The following is a 17,471-nucleotide window of genomic DNA, read 5'->3' as shown; positions in this document are numbered from 1 at the left end:
TCCATAATTGGACTGCAGCTCTTCTGCTGCAGATGAAAAGTGATCACACAGACATTACTACATGTGAGATGCACTTTAGTTGTTTTTATGCATTGCCACTGCTGCCCAGGCAGTTGCTTTCTTGACCGCATCCTTGTAATCGGGTCTATCAGATGTTTATATGAATACAACAGTTGATAATCAAATAATACGCAGTTGATGAGGCTCTCTACAAATATTCTTTCCTTCATTAAAAATATAGCACATTTTTAGATGAGGCTTGAAGACATTGTAGTTGACAAATTTACTTTCCGTCAGATACTGACGTTCTAGTTAGAATTGTCATGACAACTGAGCCAGTTCAAAGGTCAAGTTTAGTAAACTCTCATCAATGGACATGGCAATAGCGCCAGAGCAAAAATAGCTGTAAGGCTAAACGAAAATATCGCTGCATCCAGCTATTTAAATCTGATAATCATTCAGTGCATCAACACTAAATTGCTGGACTATAAACAGTCGTACGTTATTTTGCCCAGATCATTCCAGCCCGGACACACTTCTTTTTAATTGTCCTCCTGCCACCATCACTGTTTATTTAAAGCATTTTCCCCTAGTAGCTTTGATTTTCATAATTTTGGTGTGTGTGTGTGTGTGTGTGTGTGTAGAGAGTCAAACTGTAATTCCTGCTGTGAAGCCTAATCTGGCCTCATGTTTTGGACTTGATGAGCTAGTGGCCCAGTGGAATAAGCCTGTTTGCCTCCCGCATAAACCCATGTTCCGGGCTTACATGCTTTGGGGACTTTACACAGCTTTGCAAAAAAAGAAAGACTTTTGGTCCACAGGGTGGATAAATTAAAGCCTGATTTATATTTTGTTGCGTGCCAGTGTACCGTGCATAAAACATCAGATCTACAAGCTCACAATGCGTTGTGTGATGCAAGGTGTTGTGAGCTTATAGATCTGCCATATTTGGTGCACGACACCACCGTATGACTACGTATAAATCGGGCTTAAGTTAACGGTAAAAATGGAACGGATCACTTTGTCCCTGTTTAGAGCCGGTTGTAGATGGCCTCATTTCTCTGAAGCCCTCAAAGCAGTGGCCATGGAGAAGGTTTATGGAACTGTCACATCAGATGTGACCCACGCAGGTCACAGGACCCCCGACGGCTTTGATTTTGAATAATACGATTAATTCACATTCAGTCACTCTTCGTGTCCTTAATTTAGAGGGACAGTGTTTCTCTTTGGTATTTCTGCTCTTTTGTTATCAATAGACTGATTCCTCTCTCTCTCTCTCTCTCTCTCTCTCTCTCTTGCACTACTGAGGTCATCCCCAGCTTTTCAAAACTATACTCTGCTGCTCAACTTTGATTAAATAATATTCTATAATTAATCTCTCTGCTTATTATAATCAACTGTCATGTTTTCTCTTTCTTTCCCCCTTTTTTCCTTTTAACATCATTTCTTTTCACTCTCTACTTTCCTTAACCCATTTATTTACATCACTTTTCTTTTCTATTTTTTTCTTCTTTTCTCTTCTTTGTCTCTACTTTTTCCTCCTCCTTAGGCCTCCCACTCTTCCTCCCCCTCCTCATCCTCCTCCTCCTCTCTCTCCTGCCACCTCCAGCCGTCTGTAGCGGCCATGGAGGAGGTGGCGGGCTCTGGTCTGGGGCTCAGCATGTCCGTCTCTAATTCCTTCCTGATTGGCCAGGCCTCCTTGACCACGCCCACGGTGAGTCCCTCCCCCTTCCGCCCCCCAGCCAGGGGGCTGCTGGGAGGTCCTGGGTCGGCCCAGGGGGCAGGCGGTCTGACCTGTGTGTGTGGTGCCTGTGTTGTGATTGTCCGGCCACCTTTCCGTTCTCTTAAGGCTGATTTATGCTTAGTTGCGCAATGAAAATAGCAGATCTACAAGCGCACAGGCGTTGCGACGCACAACTAAGTATAAATCACGCTTTATGGTTTTTGCTTGATGCCGTCGTAGGTATTGTTTGGTTGCTGTGTGCTTCTTATTTTTGTCCATCCATTTATTTGGTGTCTGCCAATTGTTTGACTCGTGTGATTTTGTCGTCGCTGTTTTCCCTCCATTTTGTTTTGTATTTGGCACAAACATTAGTTGTGTTGTCATTAGTGTGTGCTTATGTGTGTCATTATGTCTCATAATGTGTGCACTTCTTGCATGGTTGTTGTGCTTGCCTTGTGATGCAGTGTCTTACTGGCAAAGAGGTGTGATCACGTTGTGCATCGAAAGGGTTTCTCAAGACATTTGCTAAGGATGATTCTTTATCCCACGCACCCTTTCTTCGTCATGAGTCTGAGATGCAGTCATTTGAGTTGAGTGTCTGGAAAAACTGTGTGCAAGAGTAATGTATCCAAATATTGCAACCCCACAATGTCATTTAGGAATTGCAGAATAATATTATGTAGGCCTAGCTCAGTGGTTTTCAAACCTTTTGTGCCCATGGTACACCAAAGGACACGTCAAAATCTCAAGCAGTGGTGTAAAGTAACTAAGTACATTTACTCAAGTACTGTACTTAAGTACAATTTTGAGGTATTTTTTACTTTACTGGAGTATTTCCAATTTTCCGTATTTTTACTTCTACTCCACCACATCTCAGAGGCAAATATTGTACTTTTACTCCACTACAATTATTTGAAAACTTTAGTGACTAGTTACTTCGTAGATTTTGATTATTATCACAAAACACTTCAGCCCTATATACATTTCGGCCATTTGAAAATAGACGATCTACAAGCTCAGAATGCGTCGCATCGCGAGCTTGTAGATCTGCTTTGTGAGCTTGTAGATTTTTAGATATTTTATACATTTGAAAACTTGTCAAACGGGATATTCTGCATAATTACTTTCTACTTTTGTTACTTTAAGTACATTTTGATACCAATACTTTTGAAGTAAATTTTGAATTCCGTACTTTACTTGTAACGGAGTACTTCTACATTGCAGTATTGATACTTTTACTTAAGTAAAATATTTTTGTACTTTTTCCACCATTGATCTCAAGGCACTACCCACTATACTATTCATATCCAGATCTGTAAATGTTAATTCACTAATGCCAAATGAAAATATATATATTTTAGGGTGTAGGGAAACGAGGGTGCACAAACTGCTGATATTGTAAATAAAATAATAATAATTTTGTATAGTTGTACAATATTGCAATAATAATGTTTGTCAAAAACGTTCCCTGGCCACACCTGGACTTGTCTCACGACACACCACCAGTGTGCCTCGGCACACCGTTTGAGAACCACTGGTCTAGTTATAGATCAACGCATAGCAGTTACCTGTTGAGCTGGTGGTTAATGAACAACGAACTGTATGTAGAACAGTGGTAACAAAATTAGAGCTGTGATCTAGGGCTGCAACTATCGATTATCTTCTTAGCGATTATTCTACATTTTGGGGGTTAATTAGTTTCATATCAATGAATCAATCATTTTCTAATCGTTTTTTCATAATCGGAAAAAAAATGCGGAAATGGCAGATCTAGAAGCTCTGTGCGTTTGCGCCGAAGCTATTCTTGAAAATCGATTATTTTATTTTAAAAAGTTGATCCGCTGTTACACCCCTACTGTGACCCTTGACCCTCAATGGATAAGGTTTTGTATGTGGGTGGTTTATTTGGGGCGTAGGGGGGCTGAGCCACATGGTGTCAGTCCCCAGGGTGGGTGCAGCAGTGTGGATCTCCCACTCTCATCTCACTGTGGATCCAGTGGAATGCAGCACCACATGGACCACATGCACAACACATTCCTCCTTCTCTTTTCTCCTCGCTTAACCACTTAAGCGCTATACGCTTTGTTGCATGACAAATAACGGACAAACAACAGATCTGCACGCTCATAGCAGTATTTTTTTTTTTGCTATTTTAGAACATTTCTTTACAATTTTACAAAATAGGGAAGCCAGGTTAAAAGCCTCATTTATGCTTTTGGCCAAATAGTAGCTATTGTGTTGCGTTGGTTGAACCCCCCCCCCCCCCCCCCCCTATAAATTATGCATTACTCATCTTTAACCGCTTTCAGCCTCACGTCCCTATAAAAAATAGGAAACAAAATTCGAAAATAGCAGATTGGCTATTTTTGTTGTACGACAAAGTATAAAATAGGGCTTAAATGATTGAGTGCACCTAGTATCTCTGCAGCCCCCCTTCTTGCCCTTCTGTTCCTGTGGAATGTCTGCATTCCTGAACTCCTCAGGGCATGGTGTTTTTTTTTTTGGGGGGGGGGGGTTGGGTCATTGGAGAAGGGGGTCTTGAAGGTTGAGGTGGAAAGACAAGGAAATATTTTGTCATTCATTTTAATGTGGAAATGTGTGTGTGTGTGTGTGTGTGTGTGTGTGTGTGTGTTGCTGTTGTTGTTGTAGTAGTAGGCCCAGTGTATTTTTTTGGACTGCTGCTAGGAAAAAAGAAAAATTCTAAACCTCTTGGAGGATTTGTGTGTGTGTGTGCACATGTTTGTAGTACACATTTGTGTGTGTGTGTGTGTGTGTGTGTGCGCACGCTACCAGACTGCATTCATCACTGATCTATGTGCTGCTTTGTACTGGGATGCCTAAACAGGTCTGGTATGCAGGACTTGTTGCAGCAGGTTACTAGTACTGCCTCTACCGACAGGCATCTCCTGACCTGGCCAATATGTCCCCCACATTCACGCACACACACACCCGCATGCATAAACATATACATAAATTCACACATGCGACCCAAGAAAAGACCTGTGCATTACAGTATATAGTACAAAGTACAGACTTTTACTTAACCCCTTTTTGCTCCTATTTGGAGCAAAAAATTCAAAAAGAAAAGGGCAAAAATAGGCAATCTACAAGCTCACAACTTGTAGGTTGCCTATTTCTGCTATTCGTCATGCAACAGAGTATACGGTATAGTGCGTGCCAACGTCTCGTCACCACGGGGGGGGGGGCGTGGCATAGTAGCTGCAGACATACTGGTGGGGGGGGCAATGTTAAGTCAACCTGTTTATACCCCACAAAGATGTCCGCCGCTACCAAACGACACTTGTTGACGCCCCCTTCAGGATTTTTGGCACGCACTATAGGGTTTATTAAGCTACTATTTGCACTGATACTGTAGTCGATGTGGTATAGACTTATACCGTAGTTACAGGCATTGCTGGTTTGTTGTCGTCTATGTTACGTCTAATCTTTGCAGATTAAAACAAGTGTTCCTGTGGCCGTTAGTTGCAGTGGAGTGGTACATTTCGCGTGTGTCTGTGTGTGTGCATTCATTGTTTGCATATCAAGTTGAGGCACATCATTGTCATAATCCCACGGCGTTCATACGGAGGTGTTGGAGATTTTTTGTTTTTTTTCTTCCTCTTTTTCAGCTTCTATTTCTGCATGTCTGCTCTCTCTCTCTCTCTCTCTCTCTTCTCACCTTTCTGACCCACCTTTAGCCTTGTTCTTTATTTCTTTTCCGACTTTTCATTCTTTTCGCCAAACGCAGAGCTCCGACCCGGCCGCCTTGACCAATGCCACCATTCTGGATGGCAGCGGGGGCGGGCCCGACGGTTCCCTGGCCAGCTCATTGGGCTCTGTGACTGTCTGTCTTCCTTCTGAGTCCTCTCTCACTGACTCTCTCCACACCTCAGCGGTGAGCTTACAGTAGCGGAACCCAACCATACACAGTAAAATCCTCTGTGTTGGTTTAGAGGTGGTGTAAGACTGATATCTTTTTGATCAAATAAGTGTTCAGTAGCTCTGTATTACTCTTTAGTAAACGGAGCATACATTTTTGTTTTGGGATACAGTTGTTATCCAATCAGGCGAAAGAACCCCACAAAGATGATTTATCAGCTTAATTTTCGTAGTGTTCCAATTCCAATTTTGTCTGCTGCTCATTTCTAAGTTTCTTCTGCATGAGTTCTTTCTCATGATTAGATGAAATTGGTGTCCCAACCTGAAAATGTATATTCTGCTTTACTTAATCGATGGAGAGACAGGGAGACCCCTGTTACTGAACAGACACTCTATACTACAGAGTGTTTGCTCAGTAACAGGGGTCTCCCTGTCTCTCCATCGATAGCAATGATTGCTATCGGAATAAAGAGTTATTTAACATTATATATATTTCTTCATGGGTCCACTTGGTTACATTTGTACACTCTCTGAGTGACAAATGGTTAAACACCGATCATTTTACTGTGTACTAATCTAGACGAGGAAAGAACAAACAAAATCACTACAGATCATAGTCAAAGATATTGTCCTGTTGTAACAGGTAATATAGCCAGTTGTCATGTTGGTATTTGGTGGGCTGCTTTGAGCCTTGCAAAGTGGAAGCTCTTTGGGTCATGACAAAATGATTCATCTGACATCTGGTCATTGTGACTAGACTGCCCATAAATTTGCTCATCTCTAATTATATTTCTTGATGGACTACTGGTAGGTCTAGATTAGCTTCAATCTTGTACTGAATGTTCTTTTTTGCCAATCGGTACTATTGCATTTACAAATGATGCACAGCAGCTCCACCTGGTGGCCATATTGGCAGAGAGCTGAAAAACTTAGATTAAAGACAGATCTTAAAACGGCAACAGAAATTCAAATAATGTGGAAAAAACTGTACCTATGATATGATTTGGCATTCTCATAAACAATAAATATGTTATATACATGTTGTAAATCGGTGTTTGAGCAGTCTCCACCCCGCCCCAACATTCAGAAATTAACCAGTAGAGTAGTTTTTTGATGTCAGGAGTGGAAGAAGTCCACCCTGGTAAATTCACCCAAACTCCATATTAACAAATACAAGGAACAAGGATACATATATCATCAATATACATTTGATTTCACAGTTAGCAGTAGAGCGCCTTCCAGAGCATTGCAAATATAGCTGCTTCTGAATAGCAGACATTTACAATGTACTTGTATTGGCCAATATTATACCAAGTACTGTCAATACACTATGCACAACTAGCAACCTCCTCCACTTGTGATGTCATGATTCTTCATACCCAGGCAGCTGCTTTGACAGCAGTTATGGAGAACGTTTATCATTTAAAGTAATTTCCATATAATATTTTTAAAGCAACTGATATTGTTGTCTAGATAATATGCACTACTTATACTTATATATATATATAAGTAGTGCAGCTAGACCTCAGCTAGCTGCTGTCTACCTTTAGCCATACTTTGATACTTAAAGCCTGTCCCACCCTTAAGGCTAATTTATACTTAGTTGCCACGCCCCTTTCGACAGATATCACTCAACTGAAAAAAGTGTCACTTTTTGTCAAGCACAAGATAGGAAATATAAATGAGCCTCTAGCAAACACTTCTAGCCCCTCTCCGCTCCCTTACGCCGTGGTTTGTGTCCCTCCTGTCTTCCCGTAGAGCGAGAGTGCGAATGACGAGGGCGGGGAGGGGGAGTACGTCAACCTGTACTCATCCAGCCAGGCCAATGGGGAGCTGCCGCTCTCCTACAGAGTAAGTAGCTGACGCCTCCCATCATTTCAGGATATGAACCAATTGAAATTCAGTGTTTATAATGATCAGAAATGGAAACTTTGAGTGAGTATGAGTTAGTCGCCGTTTCGCACCACTTTTCTGTTTTGTTGACTAGTGGGAAAGTGAAATGGCAACCTTCTGGTTCACATCTTGAATTGATTGAGTGAAAATGCAATTGGAATGGAGTAGGGCTGCAACTATCGATTCTTTTCTTAGAGATTATTCTACCGATCACATTTTCGATCAATCAAATAATATTAAAGCGTTTTTTGTTTGTAGTTTTTTTACATAACAAAAAAAATACATTTTTATTATCAACTCAATAAATGTGTCTGATTAACCTCTTGAGGCCTATGTTATACTTTGGTCTACAATGGTGTCACACAAAAATTGTTGATGTACAAGCTTCCAACGCGATGTGTTGTGAGCTTGTAGATCGGCTATTTTCACAATTAAAAAAATATTTTTGCATCCTCTCCCCCAAAATGCATTTTTGTATTTAAATATATTATTTTATTATTTAGAATCGATTAGTTTGCTTAACTGTTGCACCCCTAGAATGCAGCAAACCCTGATTGAGCATGACCTGGGAATCAGTGGTTTGCCTGTGAGAGACACGTGTGATGCAATGGTGTCTGTTGAGATGTCCATCCATGTGTCCTTCTGATTGCCTGGCTGGTGATTACTGTCCCCTGACTGTGCTTCAAATATAAAGGCTGAGTTATACTGAGTTGTGTGCGGGTGTCGCACACCGAAAATAGCCAAGCTACAAGCTCACAATGCTCGATGCATTGTGAGCTTGTGGATCGGCTATTTTCGGTGTGAGACACTCGCGCACAACTATCTATAAATCAGGCTTAACTAGCATTTAACCTTGTTCTGATCTAACACCTGACATGGTACTGCTCCAAGGGGATTTTCAAGGGTTCACTAGTTTTCAATTTTCCAGTAACATTCTCCATAACAGCTTTACTGCCGTGTGTGTGTGTGTGTGTGTGTGTGTGTGTGTGTGTGTGTGTGTGTGTGTGTGTGTGTGTGTGTGTGTGTGTGAGTGAGAGTGAGAGCGAAACAGATACAGAGTGCTGTATACTTGCAAACATCTGTGATTTGATGCAGTGTAGGGGTGTTTGTACGGTGTTTGTACTGGGTGTGTGTGTGTGTGTGCGCACCTTTTAACTGGGGTTTGGATCCGTCCTGGTTTTTCCATCTTGTGTTGAGGAAAGACTAGATTCTTTACACAAGAGCCTTTGATACAATCCCCTCTAATGGTAACAGGGCCGACACCTTCATCAAACAGCAGTAACATTTATAAAAAGCATCTAACTTTCTTACCACCAAATGTGTTGCATGAAATCTTGGTGGCTCCTGTGAACTCCTGTGAACGGTAGCCCGTCTTCTTTCTTTGCATGGTGTCCTCCTGACAATACTGACTGGTGGTTTTATGCAATGTGCCGAAGTTCATCACTTTTGTCCCTTTTCTCAACCAGGAGACAATCACTGCTGATGATGGACTTCAAGACTCCAGTCCTCAGATGCCCTCTTCCAATAGCAAAGAGGCTTTGGACAAAGAAAGGTAAAGTGAACAAGTTGTCCTAGTAGAAATCACAATGCGTGTGAGTGCACCTGTTTCAGGTTTATGTCTGTTTTATACTTATAAAAGGCAGATCTACAAGTTCATGATGCGTCGCCCTACAACAGTTCGTGAGCTTTTAGATCTGCTATTTTCAGTCCACGACACACGTGTGTAACTACGTATAAACTCACGCTTACGTTTAATTTTGTATCTCAAAACAAGATGTCAGGTAAGCTGTGCTGATAAATGTCCATACTCTGAACAGTATATACTGTATGTTTGATGCTTCAGTATTTTGTGAGTGATTGAGTGATTGCTGATTAATGATTGACATCTTTATTGACAAAACTGCATATGCTTACATGTGTTTTAGGAGGCAGAAATCAACAGACTCAGCTGGGAGTGATGAGGAAGAAGTGGATGAACTTTCCCTCATTGACCACAAGGAGATTATGAGCAGACTAACACTAAAACAAGAGGTAAGACCGCCTTTCACAGATACATGCATTGTATATTTGATAAGATATCATATCTTCGTCTTTGCAGTACAGCATGACAGGGAACTACAGTCATGCACATTTATTTATACTAGGGAATGCACTCGTTTCCTGTGACGTATTCAATGACATCAGAAAACCCTTAGCTAGTTGCCTTTGCTGCTCTCTGTAGGCAGTCAGTTCAGTTCAGTTCAGTTCAGGTTTATTTGTCATATGTATAAATACAAGTATAAATACAATGAAATTTGTTTTGCTCAGAGCATTCTCAGTCATTATATACACATAAACAACATCTATAGTGCAAAGAAAAGACAAACACAAAATACAAAATAAAGTGCAAGTGAATGACCATACAGTGCAAAACAAGGTCAGCTGTTCAACAGCCTGACTGCCTGAGGGAAGAAACTGTTACTGAGACGGGTGGTGCGAGAATAGATGCTCTGGTAGCGTTTTTTGGAAGGAAGTAGTCTAAACAGGGTATTTGCGGGGTGGCTGGTGTCTTTAATGATGTTGTGGGCTTTTTTCATACAGCGAGTGGTGTAGATGTTGTGGAGACTGGGTAGTTCTGTGCTGCCGATGATTTTAGCTGCTGTTTTAATGGTCCTCTGCAACCTGTTGCAATCCTGAGCGGTCGTGTTACCGTACCACACTGTGATACAGCCAGTTAAGACACTTTCAATTATGCAACGATAAAAGTTCACTAGTCCTTTTGTACTTAAGCCAAATTTTTTAAGGCGCCTCAGAAAGTACAGTCGCTGCTGCGCCTTCTTGAGGATGTACTCGGTGTTGAATGACCATGTGAATGTGTCTGTGATGTGTATGCCCAGGAATTTAAAGTTATCAACTATGTCGACAGATGACCCTTTGATGGAAATGGGGGTGTGGATACCTTTGGACTTCCTAAAGTCTACAATGATTTCTTTGGTCTTATTGGTGTTAAGTGAGAGGTTGTTGTTATCGCACCATAGAGTTAGATCTTCTATCTCCCTCCTATAGGCCCTCTCATCACCGTTGGTTATTAAACCGATCACTGTGGTATCATCCGCAAATTTAATTATGCTGTTATTCTCACATCTGGCGACACAATCGAACGTAAACAAACTGTATAACAGAGGACTGAGGCAGCAGCCTTGGGGCGCACCGGTTCTGGTGAGAATTGTGGATGAGCATCTCTCTCCTATGCGTACACACTGGGGCCTGCCTGTCAGAAAATCAAATAGCCAATTACAGATGGAGCTGCCCACACCAAGGCCACTGAGTTTCAACACTAATTTAGATGGTACAATAGTGTTGAATGCGGAACTATAGTCTATGAACAGTAGTCTGACATATGAGTTTTTCTTTTCAAGGTGTACCAGGGCAGTGTGTAAAGCAAGAGAGATTGCGTCGTCCACAGATCTATTTGAACAATAAGCAAACTGAAATGGATCAATGCTAGCAGGAATGATGCTCTTGATATAACAAATGACCATTTTCTCCAGACATTTCATGAGAACAGAAGTCAAAGCAACAGGTCGATAATCGTTGAGACAGGTAACAGGTTTTTTCTTGGCAATGGGCACAATTACTGTTTTTTTAAAACACAATGGCACCACACACAATGACAGGGACAGGTTAAATATGTCAGTATAGACCCATGACAGCTGGTCATAGCATGTTTTAAGGACACGAGAGGCTACTCCATCTGGCCCTGCAGCTTTATGAGCATTAACTTTCTTGAACGCTTTACTCACAATCCTCTGCGTCACCTGTAGGTCCACCACCTCAGGTGGGATCTGCGCCGTTGTAACTGGGTCCATGTTGTGAGCCTCGAAGCGGGCAAAAAAGTTATTCAGCTCGTCCGGTAGGGACGCGGAGGTGTCAGTAATTGAGCCTGACTTGGGTTTATAGCCCGTAACTGCCTGCAGTCCGCTCCACATTCGCCTCGAGTCACAGCCGCTGTAGTTGTGTTCCAATTTGTCCATGTACTGTCCCTTTGCAGCTTTGATAGCCCCTCTCAGTTCGTACCTGGATCGTTTGTAGCGTTCGTCGTCCCCGGATTTGAAGGCGATGGTGCGCTCCCTCAGTTTAATGCGTACATCATTGTTCATCCAAGGCTTCTGGTTGGGATAGGAGCGAACGGAACGTACTGGGATGCAGTTATCCACACAGAACTTGACGTAGCCGGTGACAGTATCAGCATATTCATCCAAACTCGTGGCAGAGTCCTTGAAAATGGTCCAATCTGTCGCATCAAGGCAGCCCTGGAGTTTGGTAACGTGTTCTGTGGACCAGCACTGTACCGGTCTCACTGTGGGCTGCTCACACTTCACTTTCTGCTTAAAGGCAGGGAGTAGAAGCACGGCCAGGTGGTCGGATTTCCCAAAGTGAGGACGCGGTAGCGCTCTGTAAGCAGCCTTGATAGTGGAGTAACAATGATCAAGAGTCTTTTTACCTCTGGTTGGGCATTTGACATGTTGATAATACTTTGGTAGCACAGTTTTCATGTTACAGTGATTAAAGTCCCCCGCCACAATTGATATGGCCTCCGGGTGCATGGTCTCCTGTTTGCTAATAACGCCATACAGCTCATCCATCGCCTCGGCTGCCTTGACTTCTGGCGGAATGTAAACAGCCGTTAGCAATACACAGGGGAACTCCCTGGGGAGATAGAATGGTCTGCACCTTACGGTGAGATGTTCTAGCACTGGCGAGCAGTACTGTGAGGTAATAACCACGTCGGTGCACCAAGTGTCATTAATGAGGAAACAAACACCACCTCCCTTTGACTTGCCCGTGACCGTCCTGGAACGGTCTGTGCGGAACACAGAAAACCCCTCCGGTTGTATCGCCCTGTCGGGTGTATTAGGGCTCAACCACGACTCCGTGAAGCAGAACACTTCACCACTCATCAGTCATCAGAAACTGCACCACTGCATGTTAGCCTCTCCACGCAAGCACACACACACACACACACACACACACACACACACACACACACACAAGTCCTTTTCCATTCTCCGTTTGGCGCAGTCTGACAGGCAGATGTGTGAGTTTTTCTGGGCAAAGCATGTGAGCGTGTGATTATGTGCAAGATGGTGCTGCTGTCCGCTCTGGAAGGTCAGGAGCAGAGAGACAGCAGAGGACCATGGGACCGGCAAGAGAGAGAGAGAGAGAGAGAGGGAGGGGGCGGGGTGTGGGGGATACATAGAGATGTAGTTAATGTGCGCCGTTACGACTGTACAGGCGGATATGTTGAAGTGATCGTAAGGTTTGATCAGCAGGCTAGTTTCTCTGTGTTTTCTGTCTCTGACATCAGTGGAGCTGGTGCAGGGCAGAGGGAGGTGGGGGCTGTCAGGTGGGGGCACTGTAGAGGAGGAGTATGAGGACAGAACAGAGAGAGAGCTGCATTTTGGGCTAGACTGCATTACTGCCTTACATCCCTCCTCATCAACTCCTACTAACCACTCATCTCTCCCCCTTCCTCTTCATCTGTCCATCTTTTCTTCCATTCTTCCATCCCTACACCTCTGTCTGTCATTTCATTATCTTTGGATTGTCTGTGCCTCGCCCCTGTCTCTCTGTCTTTGTCTCCATCTCTCTCTCTCTCTCTGTCTCTCTATCTCTCTGTCCCCCCCCACAGACTGACGATGGTCCTGACGTGCGTGCTGGATCTGGAGATATACTGTTAGTCCATGCCACGGAGACGGACCGCAAAGGTACAGTACAGGGGCTTTATGACTAATAATCTCCTAGTATGCTACTAGTATGTATGCTACTGTGTCTGTGGGTCACTTTCCGGTGTTTAAACCTGTGATCATTTGATATTGAACACAGTGACTGTAATTCCTTTGTACGATTTTGTACAATTTGGGTGTGATTCCTCTTGGGTCCTGGTCTTATCGAAGTGCATCGATCTCTTTTTGGTTCGGTGATTTTGCTCTAGCATGTACGTTCTGGCCTCGTATACGTATAATGAAGTGCTTAAAGCTGTATGTGGACGGTTGCATATTTCACCAGAATGTAATCTGAAATGTGTTTTTGTTTCTTTTTGACAGATCTTGTTTTGTACTGTGAAGCCTTTCTGACTACATATAGGACGTTCATAAGCCCTGAGGACCTCATTAAGAAGTTACACTACAGATATCCTTTTGTCTCTCTACTGTAGTTGAAAACGAAATCATTTTTCTTAAATGGTAGCCAAGGGGTTGTAAAGATTTAGCTTAGTGCTTATGGTATTTTAATTGAACAGAAATGCATACCTGGGCTTCAGCTATGGTAGCCTAGCTGAACCCAGCTATGCAGTTAAGAGCATGATGAGTCTATATATGCTCTGAAAGATGTGGAGCTGTCCATCGATGTGTGCAGTATTCCTCCAATCCCTGAGCAGGCAAGACACAGGAAGTGGGATGTCATAAATTAACATTGCACACAATCCTTCCAAACTTTCTTTAACACCAAATCCTCAGTGTTCATTTAACCAAATGGACCCTCACGGATCCACTTGGTTCCATTTGTATACTGTCAGAGTTACAATTGGATAACCTTGCTCAAAGGCACCAAATTAGTTCTTATTTAGAGTCAATTGATTGAATCTTAACTGCCAATTCTGGTACAACATTGATAAGAGTTTACCCTGTATTTTCATAAAGAGAATTATAAGCTTTATACTTTGTGCAGATCTCTTTATTCTGTACACAGAAAATCTCAAGTAATTGGATTCTTACATTTTGTGACCCAATAAATTGTCCTAAAAGGTACACGTTTGCGATTAGATGTTATGTTGTACTGCTTTGGTGTGTGTTCATTCTCCTTGACCACAGAGCACATACACTAGGTTCTGTCACAGTCCAGACACATTCAAGAAGCGAGTCAGCAAAAACACCTTTTTTGTATTGGTTCGCGTAGTGGATGAGCTGTGGTGAGTAATGATCTATGTTTCTGTCCAGAGCTTTTCAAAATATGAGACAATGTTGATGGTGGGCTCCAAAGGGTTCCCCAACTTGTAGACAATAAACATTGTACGTAAAAAATATCCATAAGGACTGTACTATTTGTTGGAGGGAATTTGATACGTAAAGACAGTAGCAAAAATATACATTTGAAAAAGTGTATTGAAGGGATTAACCAGTTAAGCTCTATTTAATAATTTGTCATACAATGGGGTTACGCTGCAAAAATAGCCTAGTTACAAGCTTGCAGCAGGTTGCATCGTGATGCGCTGCAATGACATGCCCAAAAATAGGGACACCAGGTCGAAAGTGGTTAATTGCCTCATCTCTTTCAATTAAAAGTTTATCTTGAATAACAGATCATACAAGAGGCTACACAGTCACTCATCTATTTAGGCTTAATATTGCTGTGTAATTTAGTTTTGTATTGCAGTAATATTTCCTTTTCTATGTAGTTTTCTAATGAAGTAATTATCTGGTGGTGCATGTTACACCTTTTGCAGTCATGCAAATAACTCCTACTGGACACCATTAGTTGGAAGCCTAGCGTGTCACCTATTCAAAGCCATAATTTGAACCCCACATTAATGACTGGTATCAGTCTTTGTGCACTTATAGAATGCTTGTTTTTTGGTCCTTTCTTGTCTCCTTACTCCCCTTTCTCTCTCCATGCTTATCTCCTCCCAGTCTGGCGGAGTTGACCGAGGACATCCTGAAGCAGCTCATGGACCTCGTTTTCAGGCTGGTGTGTAACGGCGAGCTCAGCCTGGCCCGCGTGCTTCGCAAGAACATCCTGGACAAGGTGGAACAGAAGAAGCTGCTGCGCTACACCAACTCCCTGAAGCCACTTGCTGCCCGTGGGGTGTCTGCTAGGTGGGGCATTGGTTATAACTTACAGGCTTTTAGGCTCTATTAGTTTGAACTCCAACGTTTTAAAGCCGCAATCCATAACCTTTTTTTGTGATTAAATCATTTATTTTCACCAATCTGTATGGTAGAGTGCAGTATGTTAATGCAATATATATAACAACTGTTGTGGTTATATTTGATCTATATTTGGTTATGCATGGTTCTATCAGAAATGTTGACCCTGTCTGTGGTTGTGTAAGACCACTACTGGTTGACAAGAGGTATTGCACGAAGCTCAAGTTGTCCTCCGCCCAAATGGGCTTTCTGTATTAGCTGTATTAACAGTAGAAATTGTAGTCCTCACTCAGAGGACCCAGGTTCAAAACCCATGTAGGACATGAAAGTTACGTATTGCAGCTCTTACCTACCCAAGCCGTGCTACTCATAATATGAATATCATTATGCTGAGTTGCCTGTACCCGGGATCAAACTTGCGATCCTAAGGTGAGCTTTTTACTGACTCAGCTACCCGGGCATATACCCTGTCCCTGGCATTCCATCTATGTATGTCAGCACGCACAAGAAGTTTGGCGCTGATTTGTCGAGTGGTTTGCGAGCTTAGCTGCGGACACAGACACACAGACAGGCACACACATACAGTAGGAATGCTCCTCTAGGCGGCTCGCCGAGATAACTTCTCATATTTGCATGTGTGTTTTTGTGCGTCACTACAGGCCTGGAACTCTCCATGACTTCCGCAGTCATGAGATTGCAGATCAGCTCACTCTCCTTGATGCAGAACTCTTCTACAAAATTGAGGTACAGCCGCTACCACAGAACCCTTCCTCCTGCACAGTACAATACTTCGTTTTAATTTATCCATTTGTAACTACATTTGGCTACAGGATTTGACTGTGTTTGTGTGACATTATGGAGACTTGCTTGTTTCCTGTGTTTATACGCACTGTACAGTTTTGATATTGTTTAGTTTATTTTAGTTTGGTCTTTTGTTTCCAATGTAACCGACTCAATACACTTGGAAATAAATAAACAAACACATAAATAAATAATCACAATCATAATTCATGTGTAGACTGAAGCCTTAGCTTGTAACCCTTGTTACATCACAGTAATTATTTGTTCAGATCCTTTTTTGATTACACAATCAAACAAAACATTTGTAAATATGTGTTTTTATATGTATATTACTCGTTCATGCAATTGCACTCAACTGTTCCTCACCCTTCTGTTCTTCTTTCAGATTCCTGAGGTGCTGCTTTGGGCCAAGGAACAGAATGAGGAGAAGAGTCCCAATCTGACTCAGTTCACAGAGCACTTTAACAATATGAGCTATTGGTAAGACATGGAATCCTCTTCTCCATTGCTGATGTCCTTGTATTGTTATCATAAATGCCGCACTGGATTGTTGCTATTACTCTTCTGTTAATCTGACATCAAGCTATATCTATGGGGCATTAGACAACATTCAGCCACTAGATGTCGCAATTGTACTGTTTACAACATCTCTGTTACATACGGTTTGTTATTTCCCCATCACCAAAGGCAGCAATCATGTAGTCTTTAACATTGTAACATGATGGCTGACTTACAAGAATATATTTAGCATAAAAAGTAACTTTTTGAAAACTGATGATACGTTGTCATCAGCATACGGCTTACAGAGGTTAACAAACTAATCATTCTGTAGCTTGGACGCCTCGACAAAATTATTACAATTATTATTTCAAAATAATGTTTTTAGGGGGTGCAATAATTTTATTCCACATGTTTTTAAAAGCTCTGTGGATGTATTTTTGTTCGGCAGGGTGCGATCTTTGATCATTCAACAGGAGAAAGCCCAAGACAGAGAGAAACTACTCCTGAAGTTCATTAAGATCATGAAGGTTAGTCACCACATACTAATGAATAATTAATAAAAGGAGGAAAAATTAAACATTACATTGTTTTGCCATTTTTGTGTTAACTTTTATTGTCGTCTCATTTTAGCACTTAAGAAAGTTGAATAACTTCAACTCGTACTTGGCAATACTTTCTGCTTTGGACTCAGCTCCCATCCGCAGACTGGAGTGGCAAAAACAGACGTCAGAGGTGAGCCAACAACAACAATTAGTGTGTCACATGTCAGC

The 17,471-nt window shown here is 42.2% G+C and overlaps 1 protein-coding gene across 6 annotated transcripts in view; it reads left to right on the top strand.

Annotated features, from left to right (window-relative positions):
* Positions 1 to 17,471, top strand: part of rapgef1b (Rap guanine nucleotide exchange factor (GEF) 1b) — a 62,435-nt gene that overhangs the window by 42,275 nt on the left and 2,689 nt on the right. For 3 of the 6 annotated variants that reach the window (XM_080418932.1, XM_080418930.1, XM_080418929.1), the window contains 11 exons: positions 7,361 to 7,453; positions 8,962 to 9,047; positions 9,421 to 9,526; positions 13,167 to 13,242; positions 13,582 to 13,669; positions 14,355 to 14,444; positions 15,163 to 15,348; positions 16,059 to 16,143; positions 16,586 to 16,680; positions 17,150 to 17,228; positions 17,332 to 17,433. In XM_080418932.1, the coding sequence (XP_080275058.1) occupies positions 7,361 to 7,453; positions 8,962 to 9,047; positions 9,421 to 9,526; positions 13,167 to 13,242; positions 13,582 to 13,669; positions 14,355 to 14,444; positions 15,163 to 15,348; positions 16,059 to 16,143; positions 16,586 to 16,680; positions 17,150 to 17,228; positions 17,332 to 17,433 (1,086 nt within the window). Of the gene's footprint in view, positions 1 to 1,549; positions 1,715 to 5,471; positions 5,619 to 7,360; positions 7,454 to 8,961; positions 9,048 to 9,420; positions 9,527 to 13,166; positions 13,243 to 13,581; positions 13,670 to 14,354; positions 14,445 to 15,162; positions 15,349 to 16,058; positions 16,144 to 16,585; positions 16,681 to 17,149; positions 17,229 to 17,331; positions 17,434 to 17,471 lie in introns of all 6 variants that reach the window. The other 3 variants (XM_080418928.1, XM_080418927.1, XM_080418931.1) reach the window with 2 other exon arrangements.

The sequence above is a fragment of the Gymnoscopelus braueri genome (assembly GCF_963280865.1).
Source record: "Gymnoscopelus braueri genome assembly, chromosome: 22".
NCBI classification, from domain to species: domain Eukaryota; kingdom Metazoa; phylum Chordata; class Actinopteri; order Myctophiformes; family Myctophidae; genus Gymnoscopelus; species Gymnoscopelus braueri.
Note: the sequence above shows the minus strand (reverse complement) of the source record. Positions and strands in the feature narration are given on the sequence as shown.